At 39.4% G+C, this 16134-nt stretch overlaps 1 protein-coding gene across 3 annotated transcripts in view; it reads right to left on the bottom strand.

The window, feature by feature from the left end:
• Positions 1-16134, bottom strand: part of GRIN2A (glutamate ionotropic receptor NMDA type subunit 2A) — a 678902-nt gene that overhangs the window by 66130 nt on the left and 596638 nt on the right. For all 3 annotated transcript variants that reach the window (XM_077275211.1, XM_077275210.1, XM_077275212.1), the window contains one exon: positions 11384-11509. In XM_077275211.1, the coding sequence (XP_077131326.1) occupies positions 11384-11509 (126 nt within the window). The remainder of the gene's footprint in view (positions 1-11383; positions 11510-16134) is intronic.

Raw genomic sequence — 16134 nt, 5'->3', positions numbered from 1 at the left:
AGGCAGAAGATCCTCCTCTATCTGCAGAGGTGTCTGCAGCAGCCGAATGGTGTACGCTATTTATTAGAGTTGTGACATACACAACCCAATAAGGTGAGAACTGCAATCCCCTCAATCCACGATTTTACTTTTAAAGTACATTATTACCCTATGTGTGCTAGTCACCCTTTTTATTTTCTGTAAAGGTTTGATATTGGCACACATTGTGGCTACATCCAACAGATCCCAAAAGTTGGGGAGCAAGAAGAGCGCAACAGGGTTTTAACCTATAGCAACAATTATATTGTTGAGTAGTCCATGCTCACCTGATCTGGTTGTGTATCCACAACAATTTTAAAGCATAAATAATCCAGCCACTTCAACATCACTGGTTACAAAAAACCAAAAGGTAATTCTGTATGAAAAATAAGTGTTTTTTCAGCACTGCTGGTGGTGTTCCAAGGAAAGGATAAATGACACACGGGGATAGAAGAAGTGAAGTTTAATATCTATACGCGTTTCGAAGTTATCAAACTTCTTCTTCAGGACATAACCAGAGTGAAGATACATTGACAAACAGACAGCTTTAGACGATACGTTGGCATTGGATTAAGAGCACAGGATGTGTCACAGTTCATCCTTTATGAGCAAGCAAAATAAAGATAACAAAGAAATAAATAATAAAAACCTTTAAAATCAACAGTATGGAGTGTCTTATATATAAATAAGATGACAATGTCCCCTTGAAAGATTAAAAGTAAAATAAAAAATGCAGTAATGGATATTGAACCAGCACTACATCATCTAACGTCTTCATTGATTTCTATAGCATTTGCATTTTTTGTGGTTCCTAGGCATCTGAACAATGAAACTCAGACCTCCCTGTAGGGTCTCTAATGAGAAATAGGAGGATCCCTTACACCTCACACATCACTTTTGTCAGGACCAGACTGGTTGCAGTGTTATTTTGGTCTAGCAAGTTGTTAGAAATATTACTACCGAAATAATGACATTGTCAAAGGAACATTTCATTTTTTGCCAGCAAAAAGCGAACATCGTTTCAAGAATGAACATCATATTTTATTTTTTTTCTTCTGACTATGATTAAACATCATTGTTAAAAAAGAGAAAAATCTATTTCTGTCACTTGTCATCATATTAAGCAGACAGTAGCTAATGTTGTCATGATTTTACAATCCCCATAAGCAACAATTTATAAGAATTTTTCTCTTCCAGGATTCTTGTTGGATAATCATCTGGCCTCATTTTAATCATCATTTTTGTTATCTTCATGGTGTTAAACTTTCGTCAAGCTATAACTATATGTTAGGAAAATGCATTTATGAATATTTTTCGAGTTTTAGATGGGAAATTGTGTTCTGATCACACAACTAGTGTTGAGCGATACCTTACGATATTTGAAAGTATCAGAATCGGATTGGATCGGCCGATATAAAAAAAATATCGGATATCGCTGATACCGATACCCCATACCAATACAAGTCAATGGGACACAAATATCGGAAGTGATCCTGGATGGTTCCCAGGGTCTGAAGGAGAGGAAACTCTCCTTCAGGCCCTGGGATCCATATTCATGTAAAAAATAAAGAATAAAAATAAGCAATATGGATATACTCACCCTCGGACGAGCCCTGGCTGTCACCGCTGCAAGCGTCTGCCTCCGTTCCTAAGAATGCAGAGTGAAGGACCTTCGATGACGTCGCGGCTTGTGATTGGTCGCGTGACCGATCATGTGACCGCTCATGCGACCAATCACAAGCCGCGACGTCATCGCAGGTCCTACACTCACTGCATTCTTAGGAACGGAGGCTGCAGGTTGCACCGCTGAGGTCCAGGGTCTGTCGGAGGGGTGAGTATATCCATATTTTTTATTTGTATTCTTTATTTTTTACATGAATTTGGATCCCAGGGCCTGAAGGAGAGTCTCCTCTCCTCCAGACCCTGGGAACCATACGCACCGCACACGCCTGGGAACTTATAGGAACTTCCGATTCCGATCTCCGATATCACAAAAATATCGGAACTCGGTATCGGAATTCCGATACAGTGAATATTGGCCGATACCCGATATTTGCAGTATCAGAATGCTCAACACTACACACAACATAAATCCTTTAAACAAAGGGTAATAGCATAACACATGCTTAATTTTGAAAGGACAATAGAATTTGAGTCCGAGCTAATTAGTTCACTCTCCTAGTCATCACAGTACCATACTATGACCTTTCCTATGGGGTCTTATGAGCACTTGTAGTGGCTCCAACCAATGTATTGTCGAATACACATACAGTGGCATGTAAAAGTTTGGGCACCCTTGATCAAAATTACTGTTATTGTGAACAGTTAAGCAAGTTGAAGATGAAATGGTCTCTAAAAGGCTTAATGTTAAAGATGACATGTTTTCTTTGTATTTTACAGGCACTTCTCACTAAATTTGAATATAATCAAAAGTTAATTTATTTTAAAATCATTTTTCAAACTGGTGTTATAAAGTATTCTAATTTACGGAGATACAGACTTTTGGGTTTTCATTGGCTGTAAGCCATAATCATCAACATTAACAGAAATAAACACTTGAAATACATCACTCTGTTTGTAATGACGCTATATATGAGTTTCACTTTTGTATTGAGGAACTGAAATAAATTAACTTTTTGATGATATTCTAATTTAGCGAGAAGCTCCTGTACGTACAGTATAATCATCCACAACTTTCTCAATCATTGACAGTTTCATTCTGGTCTTGTATTGACCTGGCCACCAATTCCTTTTAAATAACGTTGTAGAAGACTTGATAATGATGACTCAGTGTGAAGTTAAAAATATTCCTGAGTTAATCCATGATTTAGAAACCTCAGTCTTTTATTCATGAAAAAAAATAAAGCCTATGAGCCTGAGGGCACCTACTAATCATGGACACTAGATTGTCAGGTTGTTTCTCTCAAAATTAACATTTCAATTAATTTTTAATAATACTTCAAGCTATATCTGTTTAAATTCACAAGATTTTCACTTTTTTGCTGGGTGTTACAGAATATAGTATATAAGCGCTATACAATAGAAAAATGTACTTACAGTGATTTATTTGAAGATGGGACCCACTGTGGAATTTAATATGAGACACCCTTTACCTCCTTCACTATACTGCTTTAAAGCCCCTTTTAAGGTGATCATTTTACTGTACAGAATCCACCCACGAAAAGATTTTAGAAGCAATAGTTATCAAAAGTTCAATTACCCCTTTGATGCATCAGTACTTGTTCTGTAACTGTTAACTAAAGGAATCTTCACTCCGGCTGCACTCACTTTTTTGAGTAGTTGAGCTTTTAGGGTGCTTACTTACTGGCACAAGCTTAGAAGCGCCACTCCGTGCTGAAACTTCTCACCCTTTCTTTTTAATGATAGCACTCAGGTAGGAGTGGGCAAGTATCCTTTAGCTGGGGCAGACTAAACCCACAGCAGTATATGCTTACAAAGTACCTATCACCAAAAATGATATGCACATGCCCAAATACAACAATAATAATTACAGCTGCAAAATACTGATAAACCACAATAGAAAAAGAGCTTAAGTACAAATTGTATAAAAGTCATATAAATCTTTATTGACCTTTTTTTAAAAATTTTAACAATAGAAAAAAATAATACAAAATATATAAAATCAGAGGCTGCAAAATACCAAAAACAATCTGGGGAGCACTTTAATTCATTTTAAGCTCATAAACAGAATCCTAATTAGAATAAAAATAAAGTGCTGAAATAGTGGCAAGAAACTCCACCTGAGGAAGTGACTATCACGAAACGTGCGTTGGGGCAGCGGGAGCACCTGCATCAGACAACACTCATATGTAAGTTTCCTATATTTGACTATGCTTCTATGTGCATGTTATTGCTATAACACTTTTTTTTTTAAAGAGCACTGGACATTACTCTGCATTTTATATGCAGGCTTAAGCAACAGCACTTTATAAATTGCCATAGCACTTTTTATGATTATTTATATATCCTTTTTTGCATGGTCTTCAGTAGCAATTTTTTATTTCTTGGCACTATTTCAGCACTTTATTTTTATTCTAATTAGGATTCTGCTTTTGGCTTAAGATGAATTAAAGGACTCCACAGATTGTTTTTGGTATTTTGTGGCCTCTGATTTGATATTTTTTGTATTATTTTTTTCTTTTGTTGAATTTTTTTTTTAAATGGTCAATAAAGATTTATATGAATTTTATACATTTTGTACTTAAGCTCTTTTTCTATTGTGGTCTACCACCAAAAATGTAGTTTTATTATTGCAAAAAATATAATAAATATAATTATATGTGTAAACGAAGACAAAGGTGAACGGCACTGCCCAAAATTTATTAATTGAATAAAAGCCGGTATTTATAAGTCATCTTTGTCCAGAACAGCCACAACATAAGATTCTGGGTGCAACTCCATAGAAAAACAGATGTGTTCCATAGAATGAAAAGAAGAAAAAGCGGAATGCACTCGCCAATCTCAAAAAACAGCTTTATTCAATCTTCATGGATAAAACTTCATGGCCGGGGGAAGAGGAGTCTGCAGACCCGTTGAAGCGCAAGCACTGTGCAAAACGGCCGTCGTCTCCTCCTGCTCGCCCGAGCTCTACTCCTCTTCCTCCGGCCATGAAGTTTTATCCATGAAGATTGAATAAAGCTGTTTTTTGAGATTGGTGAGTGCATTCCGCTTTTTCTTCTTTTCATTCTATAATTATATGTGTGTGTTGACTTATTTTGGATAGTTACTGATTGATTTGAATATGTGTATTTAAAAACCTTTGTTTTATGCACCTATATTTCAGTGGAAGTGTGCTGACATCTTGTGGATAGCATGGCTTCTCAGTGAACTCTCTGCACCACACATGCGCATGCACAGGCAGAGAGATCGGAAGCGCGCTGATAGTGGGTCCATAGTGCTAATTTACTAGACGACTTTTTCCTTGCTGTCTGCATCTTTACCGTCTACCATTGTCACACTGCTCTGATCTGAGCATTTTCACTCCAATAAAAGCACTGATCAAAGACCAGTGTGATAGAGATGATGAAGAAGCTCGTCACAGGCATGGACAACTTGCGTTGTGCATGCATTTACATTTGCATTGTGCGTTGCGTCGCCGACGCTGCACCGCACAACGCAAATGTGAACATAGCCTTACATTGCGGCACTTTCTTAGAAAACCTCTCACTGCACTTCACCAGCAATCAGTATATTACAGTTCTCCTTGCCTGTCAGCAGCTTAATGCTCTATCACTATCACACTAATCTTTGCTCTGAAGAGAGCATTTTTACTCTGATCAGAGCACAGACCATTGCGATAATGGTAGATAGTGAAGCTACTGACAGGTAGGGAAAAGTCTTCTAATAATTAAAGTACCAGTTTGTCCCCGGGCACTGTATATTTTAATATAATATTACTTGTATATTCTACATAGAATTTTGCCATAAAACACTTTTAAAACTTGCAAAATGTTGGTGCAACTTGAAGCTGTGCTTACATTTTTGACATTCTTACACCATTTTTGCCTAGCTCTCACAGAGTGAATAGAATTGGGGTGGGATGGAACAGGGTTGACCACCTCCTGTCAAATTTACAACGAGCTGCACTTTTCAATAGGACACAAATCTTATTCCAGAAAGGACTAAGTGAAATTTGTGGTGAGGCGCACAGAAAGGCACTTTACACCTTGCCTGATTCATTGCCTCTTAATGAATCAGCAACCTTGCACTCTACCTTGCCCCTTAGTCAAGATGGGTGTGAAGATTGCCAGTTCTGATGAATCGGGGCCACAGTTTTGGATGGCCAAGTAAAAGTCTTGACCTTATTACTAAAGACATTTTGTGGAAAGTCCTGAAGTAATCTGCTCATGGGAGAAAATCCACCAACATAACAGACGTGAAGCTGTTTTGTGGAGAGGAATGGGCTAAATTTCCTCCAAGCTGATGTCAAAGACTAATCGACAATTTCCTGAAACATTTAGATGCAGTTATTGCTGCATAATGGCGTCACACCAGATACCGAAAAAAAAAAAGGTTTACTTGTTTTTACCACTCACACACAACTGATGTTGGATCATTTTCCTGATTAATAAGATGATTAACATTTCTGACTAATTTGTTTGATTTGGTTCTCTTAGGAGTTTTGTGAACATTTGTTATAGTTTTAGGTCACATTTATGCAGAACCATTAACATTTCGTAAAGTTCACAAACTTTCATGTGACACTGTATATAATGTCTGTATGCCCTAATAGGTCTTAAAAACACAAGTTGTCTTCATAAGAAACTTAGCACAATATAGATTTTCAGGAAGCCCATATTCTCATTCTACCACTGCTGAAAATCTCTTACAGTACTAGAGCCAGAATTAAAAAACTTGTTTGAAAATGTCAATTTGAAGAAACAGCCAGATGTCAACAGTCATGATGTTTTGTTAATTTCCATTAAGCCATAGGACAGAACATTGCTTGCTTTGTGAACATTTCTACCAAGCTAGGGTGAACATAAAAGTTCATTTTTTTGTGGACATCTGTCATTTTTGTTTTTATTTAACTGACTGGACTAGAAAATGTTATATATGTATAACCCTTGAACTTTAGCTCTAGGTAAAGAAACATTTGAAACATACAGCTTGACCAGCATTTTTTTTTATACAGCACTACTGTGCTCCTACAGATTTCCCAATTCTGTACTGGGTTCAATCCTGATCTAGTTTCCGAGGTCAGATGTGGGATTGAAAGAATGAAGATGACGTAGATAAAATAATTGAGTCATTTGAGCCTTAGGCAACGTTCTCACGATGAGCTTTTAGTGACTATTTGATGTTGGAGATTTTCTGCACCATTAAAGTTACATAGGTTAGTTGCATTTTTTCAAAAATATGCAGCAGGAAAAACTCCCCCAAAACTCCTCTTGGGAACGTATCCTAGAAGTGTCATTACATGTTCATATGGATGTACAAGCATATTTGCATGAAAGGTAAAGATGCAAAAGTGTCCATCCTTAAGTTTTCTTGAATTGTGTTAAAATGCTATAAAAATTGTATTTTGATGCCAAATTTAAAATCTCAAAAATATGTTTATGTACTGTATCTGTTAAATATATGTTTATAAAGTGACCGTCCCTGTAATGCAAGAATGCCTATCCATATAATACAGGAACAGTTCAAATCCCACAAAATGTCTCTCCATTCTTACTTATTATAGATGGGGTTTCAAATCAAGATAAACCCCTCTTTGATGTCCATATTGCCTAAAAAATATATATGGGTGAGCTGGTTGCTATGAAACAACTAGACATGTCAGCTGATTTCAATCATGTTAAATGCCGCTGTCAATCTCTGCCAGTGCCATTTAACATGATCACGCCAGAAATATGTCACAAAACCCATCACATGACCGCGGTTCGCCAATGGGTTGGCATGACAACCCGGAGTTTGGAGGACACCCCTGTGCTTGTGATTGCCAATGGTCTGCGGTCATAGCAAGTGAGCACTTCTGCTACACACAGCTGGGCTGAAGCATTGCTGTGTGTAGCATAAACGATCAGAATATCGCATCTGCTAATCTCCCATGGAGACTATTGAAGCTAGTAAAAAGTTAAAAAAATAAGTTTTTAAAAATATAAAAAAAAATTTAAAACATATAAAAGTTCAAATCACCCCCCAATTGCCTCATTCAAAATAAAACAATTTAAAAAAATGCAAGTATTTGGTATTGCCGATTTCAGAATTGCCTGATCTATCAATATATAATAATAATTAATTCAATCAGTAAACGTCGTAACGAGAAAGAAAATCAAAACGCCAGAATTATGTTTTTTGTTCAATACAACATTGGATTAAAATACAATAACGATCGTATCTGCACCAAAATGGTATCAATAAAAACGTCAGCTCGGCACGCAAAAAATAAGTCCTCACCCAGCCCCAGATCTTGAAAATGGAGACACTACGGGTCTTGGAAAATGATGACTTTAGATTTTTTTCACCACTTAAATAAAAAAGAACCTATACAGTTTTGGTATCCAGAAACTCGTAATGACCTGGAGAATCATAATGGCAGGTCAGTTTTGGCATTTAGTAAACATGTTAAAAAGAAAAAGAAAAAAAAATTGTGGAAATGCACTTTTTTTTTGCATTTTCACGGCACTTTGATTTTTTTTTCCTGTTTTCCAGTACACTATATGGTAAAACCAATGGTGTCATTTAAAAGTACAACTCGTCCTGCAAAAAACAAGCCCTCATATGGCCATATTGACTGAAAAATAAAAAAAAAGTTATGGCTCTGGGAAGAATGGGAGCAGAAAATGGAAACTCAAAAATGGAAAAACCCAAGGTGGTGAAGGGGTTAAGTAAGGTAACTCTTTCCGATTTCAACATGTTAAGAAGTTAGTCTTCATCCATAGCTGACATTACCTGTAATAACACAAAAAAAACTGCCGAGTGACAGTTAATGCTTCAGAGGAAATGTATCTCATATCGTGTAGCTCCCAGCTGGGCCACATTAATATTAAAATGCATTACTGGCATACTGACAGATTTTTTTACAGCCATGAGGTATAAGAATGATCACTACCGAAGTTATGCAGAAAAAAAAGACTGAATGTATGTAGCCTCTTTTAAACCAAGAATGGTATTTTCGAGTCTTGATCGACTATGTTATCATATTAATGTCACAGTGCTTAATAAATAATGATATTGATAAGAAAATAGGAGGAAAAATGAACCAAAAATTCTTATACATCTTTTCTTAATTTGATTGAAAGAGTAGATTATGGTATTAAACAAGAAGTTTTATGGTGGATCTGCAACCAACTTTCACAATACAAACTCCATATATTAATATTCATATTTCTATGTAGCTGTCACGCTCGGTTGGGAGAGCCGCCGGTCAGTCCGTGCACTGGGTTCCAATCTCGGTCTGATTTATTCGACGGTCTGACTGCACCCTTTGCCTGATTCAGAGCTGCTTAGGGTCCTTACTACTATTAAACTTCTCAGTACAAGCTGCAGCTGTCAGTCAGTCTGGATGGGCAGATACTGAATACACTTGGACTCATGCGCTTCCTTACTTTTTTTGCTAGGATCATCAAATATTCTTCTTAATATCAGGCATATAATCACTTTGGTAAGGATTTTCAAAGTAAGGCCTAAAATATCTGTTTAATAATGCATGCTGTTTATATTGTTAAAGGGAATCTGTCAGCAGATTGTTGCTATTTAAACTGAGGGCAACATGAGGTAGAGGCTGAAATACTGATTTCAGTGATGTATCACTTATTAAGCTGTGTGCTGTTGTTTCAATACAATGAGTATTTTATCAACAGGAGATTAACACTGCCAGGACTACAGCCCTCATGCATCCTGGTCCAACTCCGCCCCCATGACCGATTAGCAGCTTACTGTCACTATACAATGTACACAGAAAGCTGTTGTGTAGGCAGGATCAACCTTCTGAGGTCTGCTGCATGCTACATGTAAAACCTCTGATTGTGTCAGACTCACAACTGCTGCACCCAGTACACTAAGTGACACATTGCTGGAATCAGGTTCTCTTTCCCAACATTATATTGCTCTCAGATGAGGTAGTAAAAACCTGGTGACAAATTCCCTATGAATCTGATGCCAAATCCACTTTACTACATTCGATGGCCTCTGCAAATGGCAGAAGGCAGATTGATTAATCTTTGTATTTTATATCAATATCCAGTTCTTCATCTCCATTATAATTCATTCCCCTATGCAGGTGTTTAATAATATGCGTGGGTGGATGATCAAAAGACAGATGAGCAATTTGATGTCTTACCACCCCAGCACTATATTGAACTTTTGATAATCCATATAACATTAAATAGACTCTCTATATATAACTCACTCTATTCATCTTGTGAAATATCTGTGTCTAGCTCATATAGATTTATTTCTTAAAGTGGGTGTGTTATAGATTACCAACGTGTTGGGACCTAGTGGCATCTACTATCAATGCCAAAGTCATAACTTGTATGTGAAGCCTATAACAGGATCCTCATTAACTATGTGTCATAATACAGATGTATTCTTATGTTGGAATGTTGGAGAATGATCTTTGGAAGCTTTCTGGGCAAGGTCGTGGTGCAACTCAAACTGTTGGAGAAGGGTTTTTGGGAGCTTTCCAAGCAAGGTCAGTGTGCAACTGAAAGTGTTGGAGAAGGATCTTTGGGAGCTTTCCGAGCAAGGTCGGAGTGCAACTCAAACTGTTGGAGAAGGGTCTTTAGGAGATTTCTGAGCAAGTTCAGAGTGCAACTGAAACTGTTGGAGAAGGGTTTTTAGAACCTTTCCGAGCAAGGTCAGAGTGCAACTGAAACTGTTGGAGAAGCTTTCCGAGCAAGGTCGGAGTGCAACTGAACCTGTTGGAGAAGGGTTTTTGGGAGCTTTCCAAGCAAGGTCAGTGTGCAACTGAAAGTGTTGGAGAAGGATCTTTGGGAGCTTTCCGAGCAAGGTCGGAGTGCAACTGAAACTGTTGGAGAAGGGTCTTTAGGAGATTTCTGAGCAAGTTCAGAGTGCAACTGAAACTGTTAGAGAAGGGTTTTTAGGACCTTTCCGAGCAAGGTCGGAGTGCAACTGAAACTGTTGGAGAAGCTTTTCGAGCAAGGTCAGAGTGCAACTGAAACTGTTGGAGAAGAGTTTTTGGGAGCTTTTTGAGCAAGGTCGGAGTGCAACTGAAACTGTTGGAGAAGGGTCTTTGGGAGCTTTCTGAGCAAGTTCAGAGTGCAACTGTAACTGTTGGAGAAAGGTCTTTAGGACCTTTCCGAGCAAGGTCGGAGTGCAACTGAAACTGTTGGAGAATCTTTCTGAGCAAGGTCGAAGTGCAACTGAAACTGTTGGAGAAGGGTCTTGGGGAGCTTTCCGAGTAAGGTCAGAGTGCAAATGAAACTGTTGGAGAAGGTCTTTGGGAGCTTTCCGAGCAATGTCGAAGTGCAACTGAAACTGATGGAAAGAGTCTTTGGGAGCTTTCCAGGCAAGGTCGGAGTGCAACTGAAACTGTTGGAGAAGGGTCTTTAGGAGCTTTCCGAGTAAGGTCAGAGTGCAAATGAAACTGTTGGAGAAGGGTCTTTGGGAGCTTTCCGAACAAGGTCGGAGTGCAACTGAAACTGTTGGAAAAGGGTCTTTGGGAGCTTTCCAGGCAAGGTCGGAGTGCAACTGAAACTGCTCCCTATTTCTGTAACCTCTAAAATTATGAGAATAGCCAACCAGGAATATTTCTTGTTATTGGTTTTGAAAGTAGTCCAAACATGATAAAACACACATTTCAGATAAAAAGTTAAAAAAAAAATCAGATTCAACCAGCTGATATACAGTATAATATATGAGTCTCTTCATATCTTACCTTTCCCTTGTGCTAAATTCCTGTTATATCCTACAGGACTAAAGTACTCAAATATAAAAACAGCAAAGGCAGTCACAAGGAGAAGCATCACAAACATCATCACCCAGACAGATGCACTAAACGGTTCTGCAGAAAGATGGGAACAAAAAAAAAAAGAACACCAGACACAATTTATTAAACTGACAGCTCGAAACATATAGATTTCATCTGTTTACTTACACATCTGAGATGCTGACGGTCTAGAGCTACCACCTAGACATATATGTCATCTTTAAGTCATAGAGGAGAAACATTTGCAATCATTAGCTATAACACCTCACAACTTAAAGCTTGAGTCATAAGGAATATTCTATAGTGTCCTCACCTTCAGGCAAATTCATAATCTACGAGATATTAGATTTCCATATTATGCTGAAGATGCTAAAAGAAAAATGTCAGAAAAGTGTAATCTTATGTTTTTAGGAGAATGACAGTTCTGCATTACATTAAATAACCAGCAAGGAACAAGATCCCTTGTACCAGTCTTCTATCCCCCATTGTATGTTGTTTAATTTGCTTTACTTTCCAAAAATCCACAAGGCGATTCTTCACTGTCTAATATCTATTCCATAATTTATCCAATGGGCTTTTCGTATGAGAACCAGTTGTAGAAAGTCCGTTGAGATACATCTAGTCGTATTATAAGTAAAAAGAAAAATAGAAGCAGCACTCCAACCCGGTAAATAAAATAGCAAAAAAACTTTATTTAAGGCATGTTAGACATCAATTAAAAACTTGAAGAAACACCAGACGCGCTTTACCTGCACCCTTAGTCATAGGATAGATGTAACAAAATAGGTCAAACATTAAATAAGCAAGAAGAACCAATCAACGACATGTGAGTAATCACATTAATATGCATACAGTGTTGCAAATGCAAGTACCTGAAATTACAGAGGACTGAAATGCGTCATGTGTTTCTTCAAGTTTTTAATTATGGCTAACATGCCTTAAATAAATTTTTTTGCTATTTTACTTACCGAGTTGGAGTGCTGATTTTATTCCTCTTTTTCCTTTTTATGGCTGTGCTCACCAGCGGAATTGGCACCCACCTGTGTTTGTTCGATTGGACACAGCCTCATTTGGTCGAATTTGTGGATCGCGTGGTCACCTCCAAAACCTCTCTCTCTCCTGCACCCTAGTCATATTATGCTTGATGTGGGCAAAGTTAATGAAAACTGAGACATGACTACTGAAAGCAAATGAGGTCGACAAGTCTAAAAAGTGTATTAATGTTAAAGTGAATCTGTCAGTAGGATCAACCCTCCTAAGCCATTTATATGGACTTGTAGGTCATAGCAAGCTGAACAAAATGCTACCTTAACATCTGTGATCCAATGTTTTATTCCAGAGAAATCCATGTTTTTCTTATCATGTAAATGAGCTGTTAAGATCTATGGGATGGGCATAGATCTCCCTGAGAATGTGCCTCCAGAGGTTGTTTTAAATCAAAGGGGTGCTACCAGCATGAGACATTTAATGACTGACAATCTGCTCTGTCAGAGGCACCACTAGAAGAAGCAAGGCGAAACACACTTTGGGGTGAAGGCATGCAGCACTATCTTCTACGTGGATGCCACCAGCACTCCTACATTAGGTAAAACAGACTTGTATACCAATATATCTGTTGTTTTGATGGATCCACTTAAGGCACCTAAACTTGGATCTCTGCATCACTGTCTACTATATGATATATCAAAGGTGTACATTCGTACCAGGGTTGTCAATATAGCCAGTGTGTGGTGATTACTTTACATTTTGCCCATAAAGGTTTTTTGTTATTGCATCTCCTCTTAGCATGAGGCACATCATCCTTTTTTATTCTGTACTAGCTGAAGAGCCCGGCATTGCCTGGGCATAGTAAATATCTTTGGTTAGTTATAGCACCTCACTTCTCTTATTTTCCCATCACGCCTCTCATTTTCCCCCTCACATCTCTCATTTTCCCCCTCACTCCTCTTATTTTCCCCCTGACTCCTCTCATTCCCCCCTCACTCCTCTCATTCCCCCTAACACTTGTCATTTCAACCTCACATCTGTCATTTTCCGATCACTCCACTATTTTCCCTCACTCCTCTCATTTTGCACTCACACCTTTTCATTTTCACCTCACACCCCTCATTTTCACCTCACACCTCTCATTTTCACCTCACACCTCTCATTTTCCCCTCAGTATATACATGTTTGTCATCTCCCTTATACATAGTATACACCTGTGTGTCATCGCCTGTATATAGTATATACCTGTATGTCATCTCCCCTGTATATAGTATATACCTGTATGTCATCTCCCCTGTAAATAGTATATACCTGCTGTATGTCATCTCCTCCTCTATATACCTATGTGTCATCTCCTCCTGTATATAGTATATACATGTATGTTATCTCTTCTGTATATAGTATATACCTATATGTCATCTCCTCCTAGATATAGTATATACCTGTATGTCATCTCCCTTGTATGTAGCACATACCTGCTGTATGTCATCTCCTCCTCCATATACCTATGTGTCATGTCCTCTTTTATATAGTATATACCTGTATGTCATCTCCTCCTGTATATAGTATATACCTGTAAGTCATCTCCTTCTGTATATAGTATATACCTGTGTGTCATCTCCTCCTGTATATAGTATATACCTGTGTGTCACCTGCTCCTGTATATAGTATATACTGTACCTGTGTGTCATCTCCCCTGTATATAGTATGGAGCTGTATGCCATCTCCTCCTGTATTAGACCTCGTTCACACGTTATTTGGTCAGTATTTTTACCTCAGTATTTGTAAGCTAAATTAGCAGCCTGATAAATCCCCAGCCAACAGGAAGCCCTCCCCCCTGGCAGTATATATTAGCTCACACATACACATAATAGACAGGTCATGTGACTGACAGCTGCCGTATTTCCTATATGGTACATTTGTTGCTCTTGTAGTTTGTCTGCTTATTAATCAGATTTTTATTTTTGAAGGATAATACCAGACTTGTGTGTGTTTTAGGGCAAGTTTTATGTGTCAAGTTGTGTGTGTTGAGTTGCGTGTGGCAACATGCATGTAGTGACTTTTGTGAGATGAGTTTTGTGTGGTGACATGTGTGTAGCAACTTTTTGTGTGTCGAGTTGCATGAGACAGGTTAGTGTAGCAAGTTGTGTGCAGCAAGTTTTGAGCATGGTGAGTTTTGCGCGTGGCGAGTTTTATGTGTGGTGAGTTTTGAGTATGTGTTGCAACTTTTGTGCATGTGGCAATTTTTCCACGTGTGCAAGTTTTGCGTGTGGAGAGTTTTCCATGAGGAGAGTTTTGCATGTGTGGTGAGTTTTGCGTGAGCCTAGTTTTGCAGGTGGCGAGTTTTGCATGTGGCGAATTTTGCGAGTGGCGAGTTTTGAGCGGTGACTTTTGGTTCGACTTATATGTGGCGAGTAGTGTTGAGCGATACCGTCCGATACTTGAAAGTATCGGTATCGGAAAGTATCGGCCGATACCGTCACAGTATCGGAATCCAATCCGATACCGATACCCGATACCAATACAAGTCAATGGGACTCAAGTATCGGACGGTATCCCTGATGGTTCCCAGGGTCTGAAGGAGAGGAAACTCTCCTTCAGGCCCTGGGAACCATATAAATGTGTAAAAGAAAGAATTAAAATAAAAAATATCGCTATACTCACCTGTCCGACGCAGCCGGGACTTCAGCGAGGGAACCGGCAGCGTTGTTTGTTTAAAAATCGCGCTATTACTTGGTTACGTGAATTCCCGGCTTGTGATTGGTCAGGTCGGCCATGTTGCCGGGACGCGGACCAATCACAGCAAGCCGTGACGAAATTACGTCACGGCTTGCTGTGATTGGTCCGCGTCCCGGCAATATGGCCGCCCTGACCAATCACAAGCCGGGACGTCACGGGAGGCTGGACACGCGCTCATTTTAAAATGGGCGCGTGTCCAGCCTCCCGTGACGTCACGGCTTGTGATTGGTTGCGCCGCGATCAACCAATCACAAGCCGGGAGGCTGGACGCGCTCATTTTGAAATGGGCGCGTGTCCAGCCTCCCGTGACGTCACGGCTTGTGATTGGTTGCGCCGCGATCAACCAATCACAAGCCGGGAGGCTGGACGCGCTCATTTTGAAATGGGCGCGTGTCCAGCCTCCCGGCTTGTGATTGGTTGACCGCGACGCAACCAATCACAAGCCGTGACGTCACGGGAGGCTGGACACGCGCCCTTTTTAAAATGAGCGCGTTTCCAGCCTCCCGTGACGTCACGGCTTGTGATTGGTTAATGGCGGCCATGTTGCCGGGACGCGGACCAATCACAGCAAGCCGTGACGTATTTTCGTCACGGCTTGCTGTGATTGGTCCGCGGCCCGGCAACATGGCCGCCCTGACCAATCACAAGCCGGGACTTCGCGTAACCATGTAAAAGCGGGAATTTTAAACAAACAACGCTGCCGGTTCCTGCGCTGAGGTCCCGGCTGCGTCGGACAGGTGAGTATAGCGATATTTTTTATTTTAATTCTCTATTTTACACATTTTAACATTAATGTTGTTCCGATACCCGATACCCGATACCACAAGAGTATCGGAATCCCGGTATCGGAATTCCGATACAGCAAGTATCGGCCGATACCCGATACTTGCAGCATCGGAATGCTCAACACTAGTGGCGAGGCTGGTGTATGTGTGGTGAAATTTTTGCTGAGGGTGGTATATGTGTTCAAGCAC

Source organism: Ranitomeya variabilis, chromosome 7 (genome assembly GCF_051348905.1).
Source record: "Ranitomeya variabilis isolate aRanVar5 chromosome 7, aRanVar5.hap1, whole genome shotgun sequence".
Lineage (NCBI taxonomy): Eukaryota > Metazoa > Chordata > Amphibia > Anura > Dendrobatidae > Ranitomeya > Ranitomeya variabilis.
The sequence above is the reverse complement of the archived record's forward strand: the minus strand, read 5'-3'. Positions and strand labels throughout refer to the sequence as shown.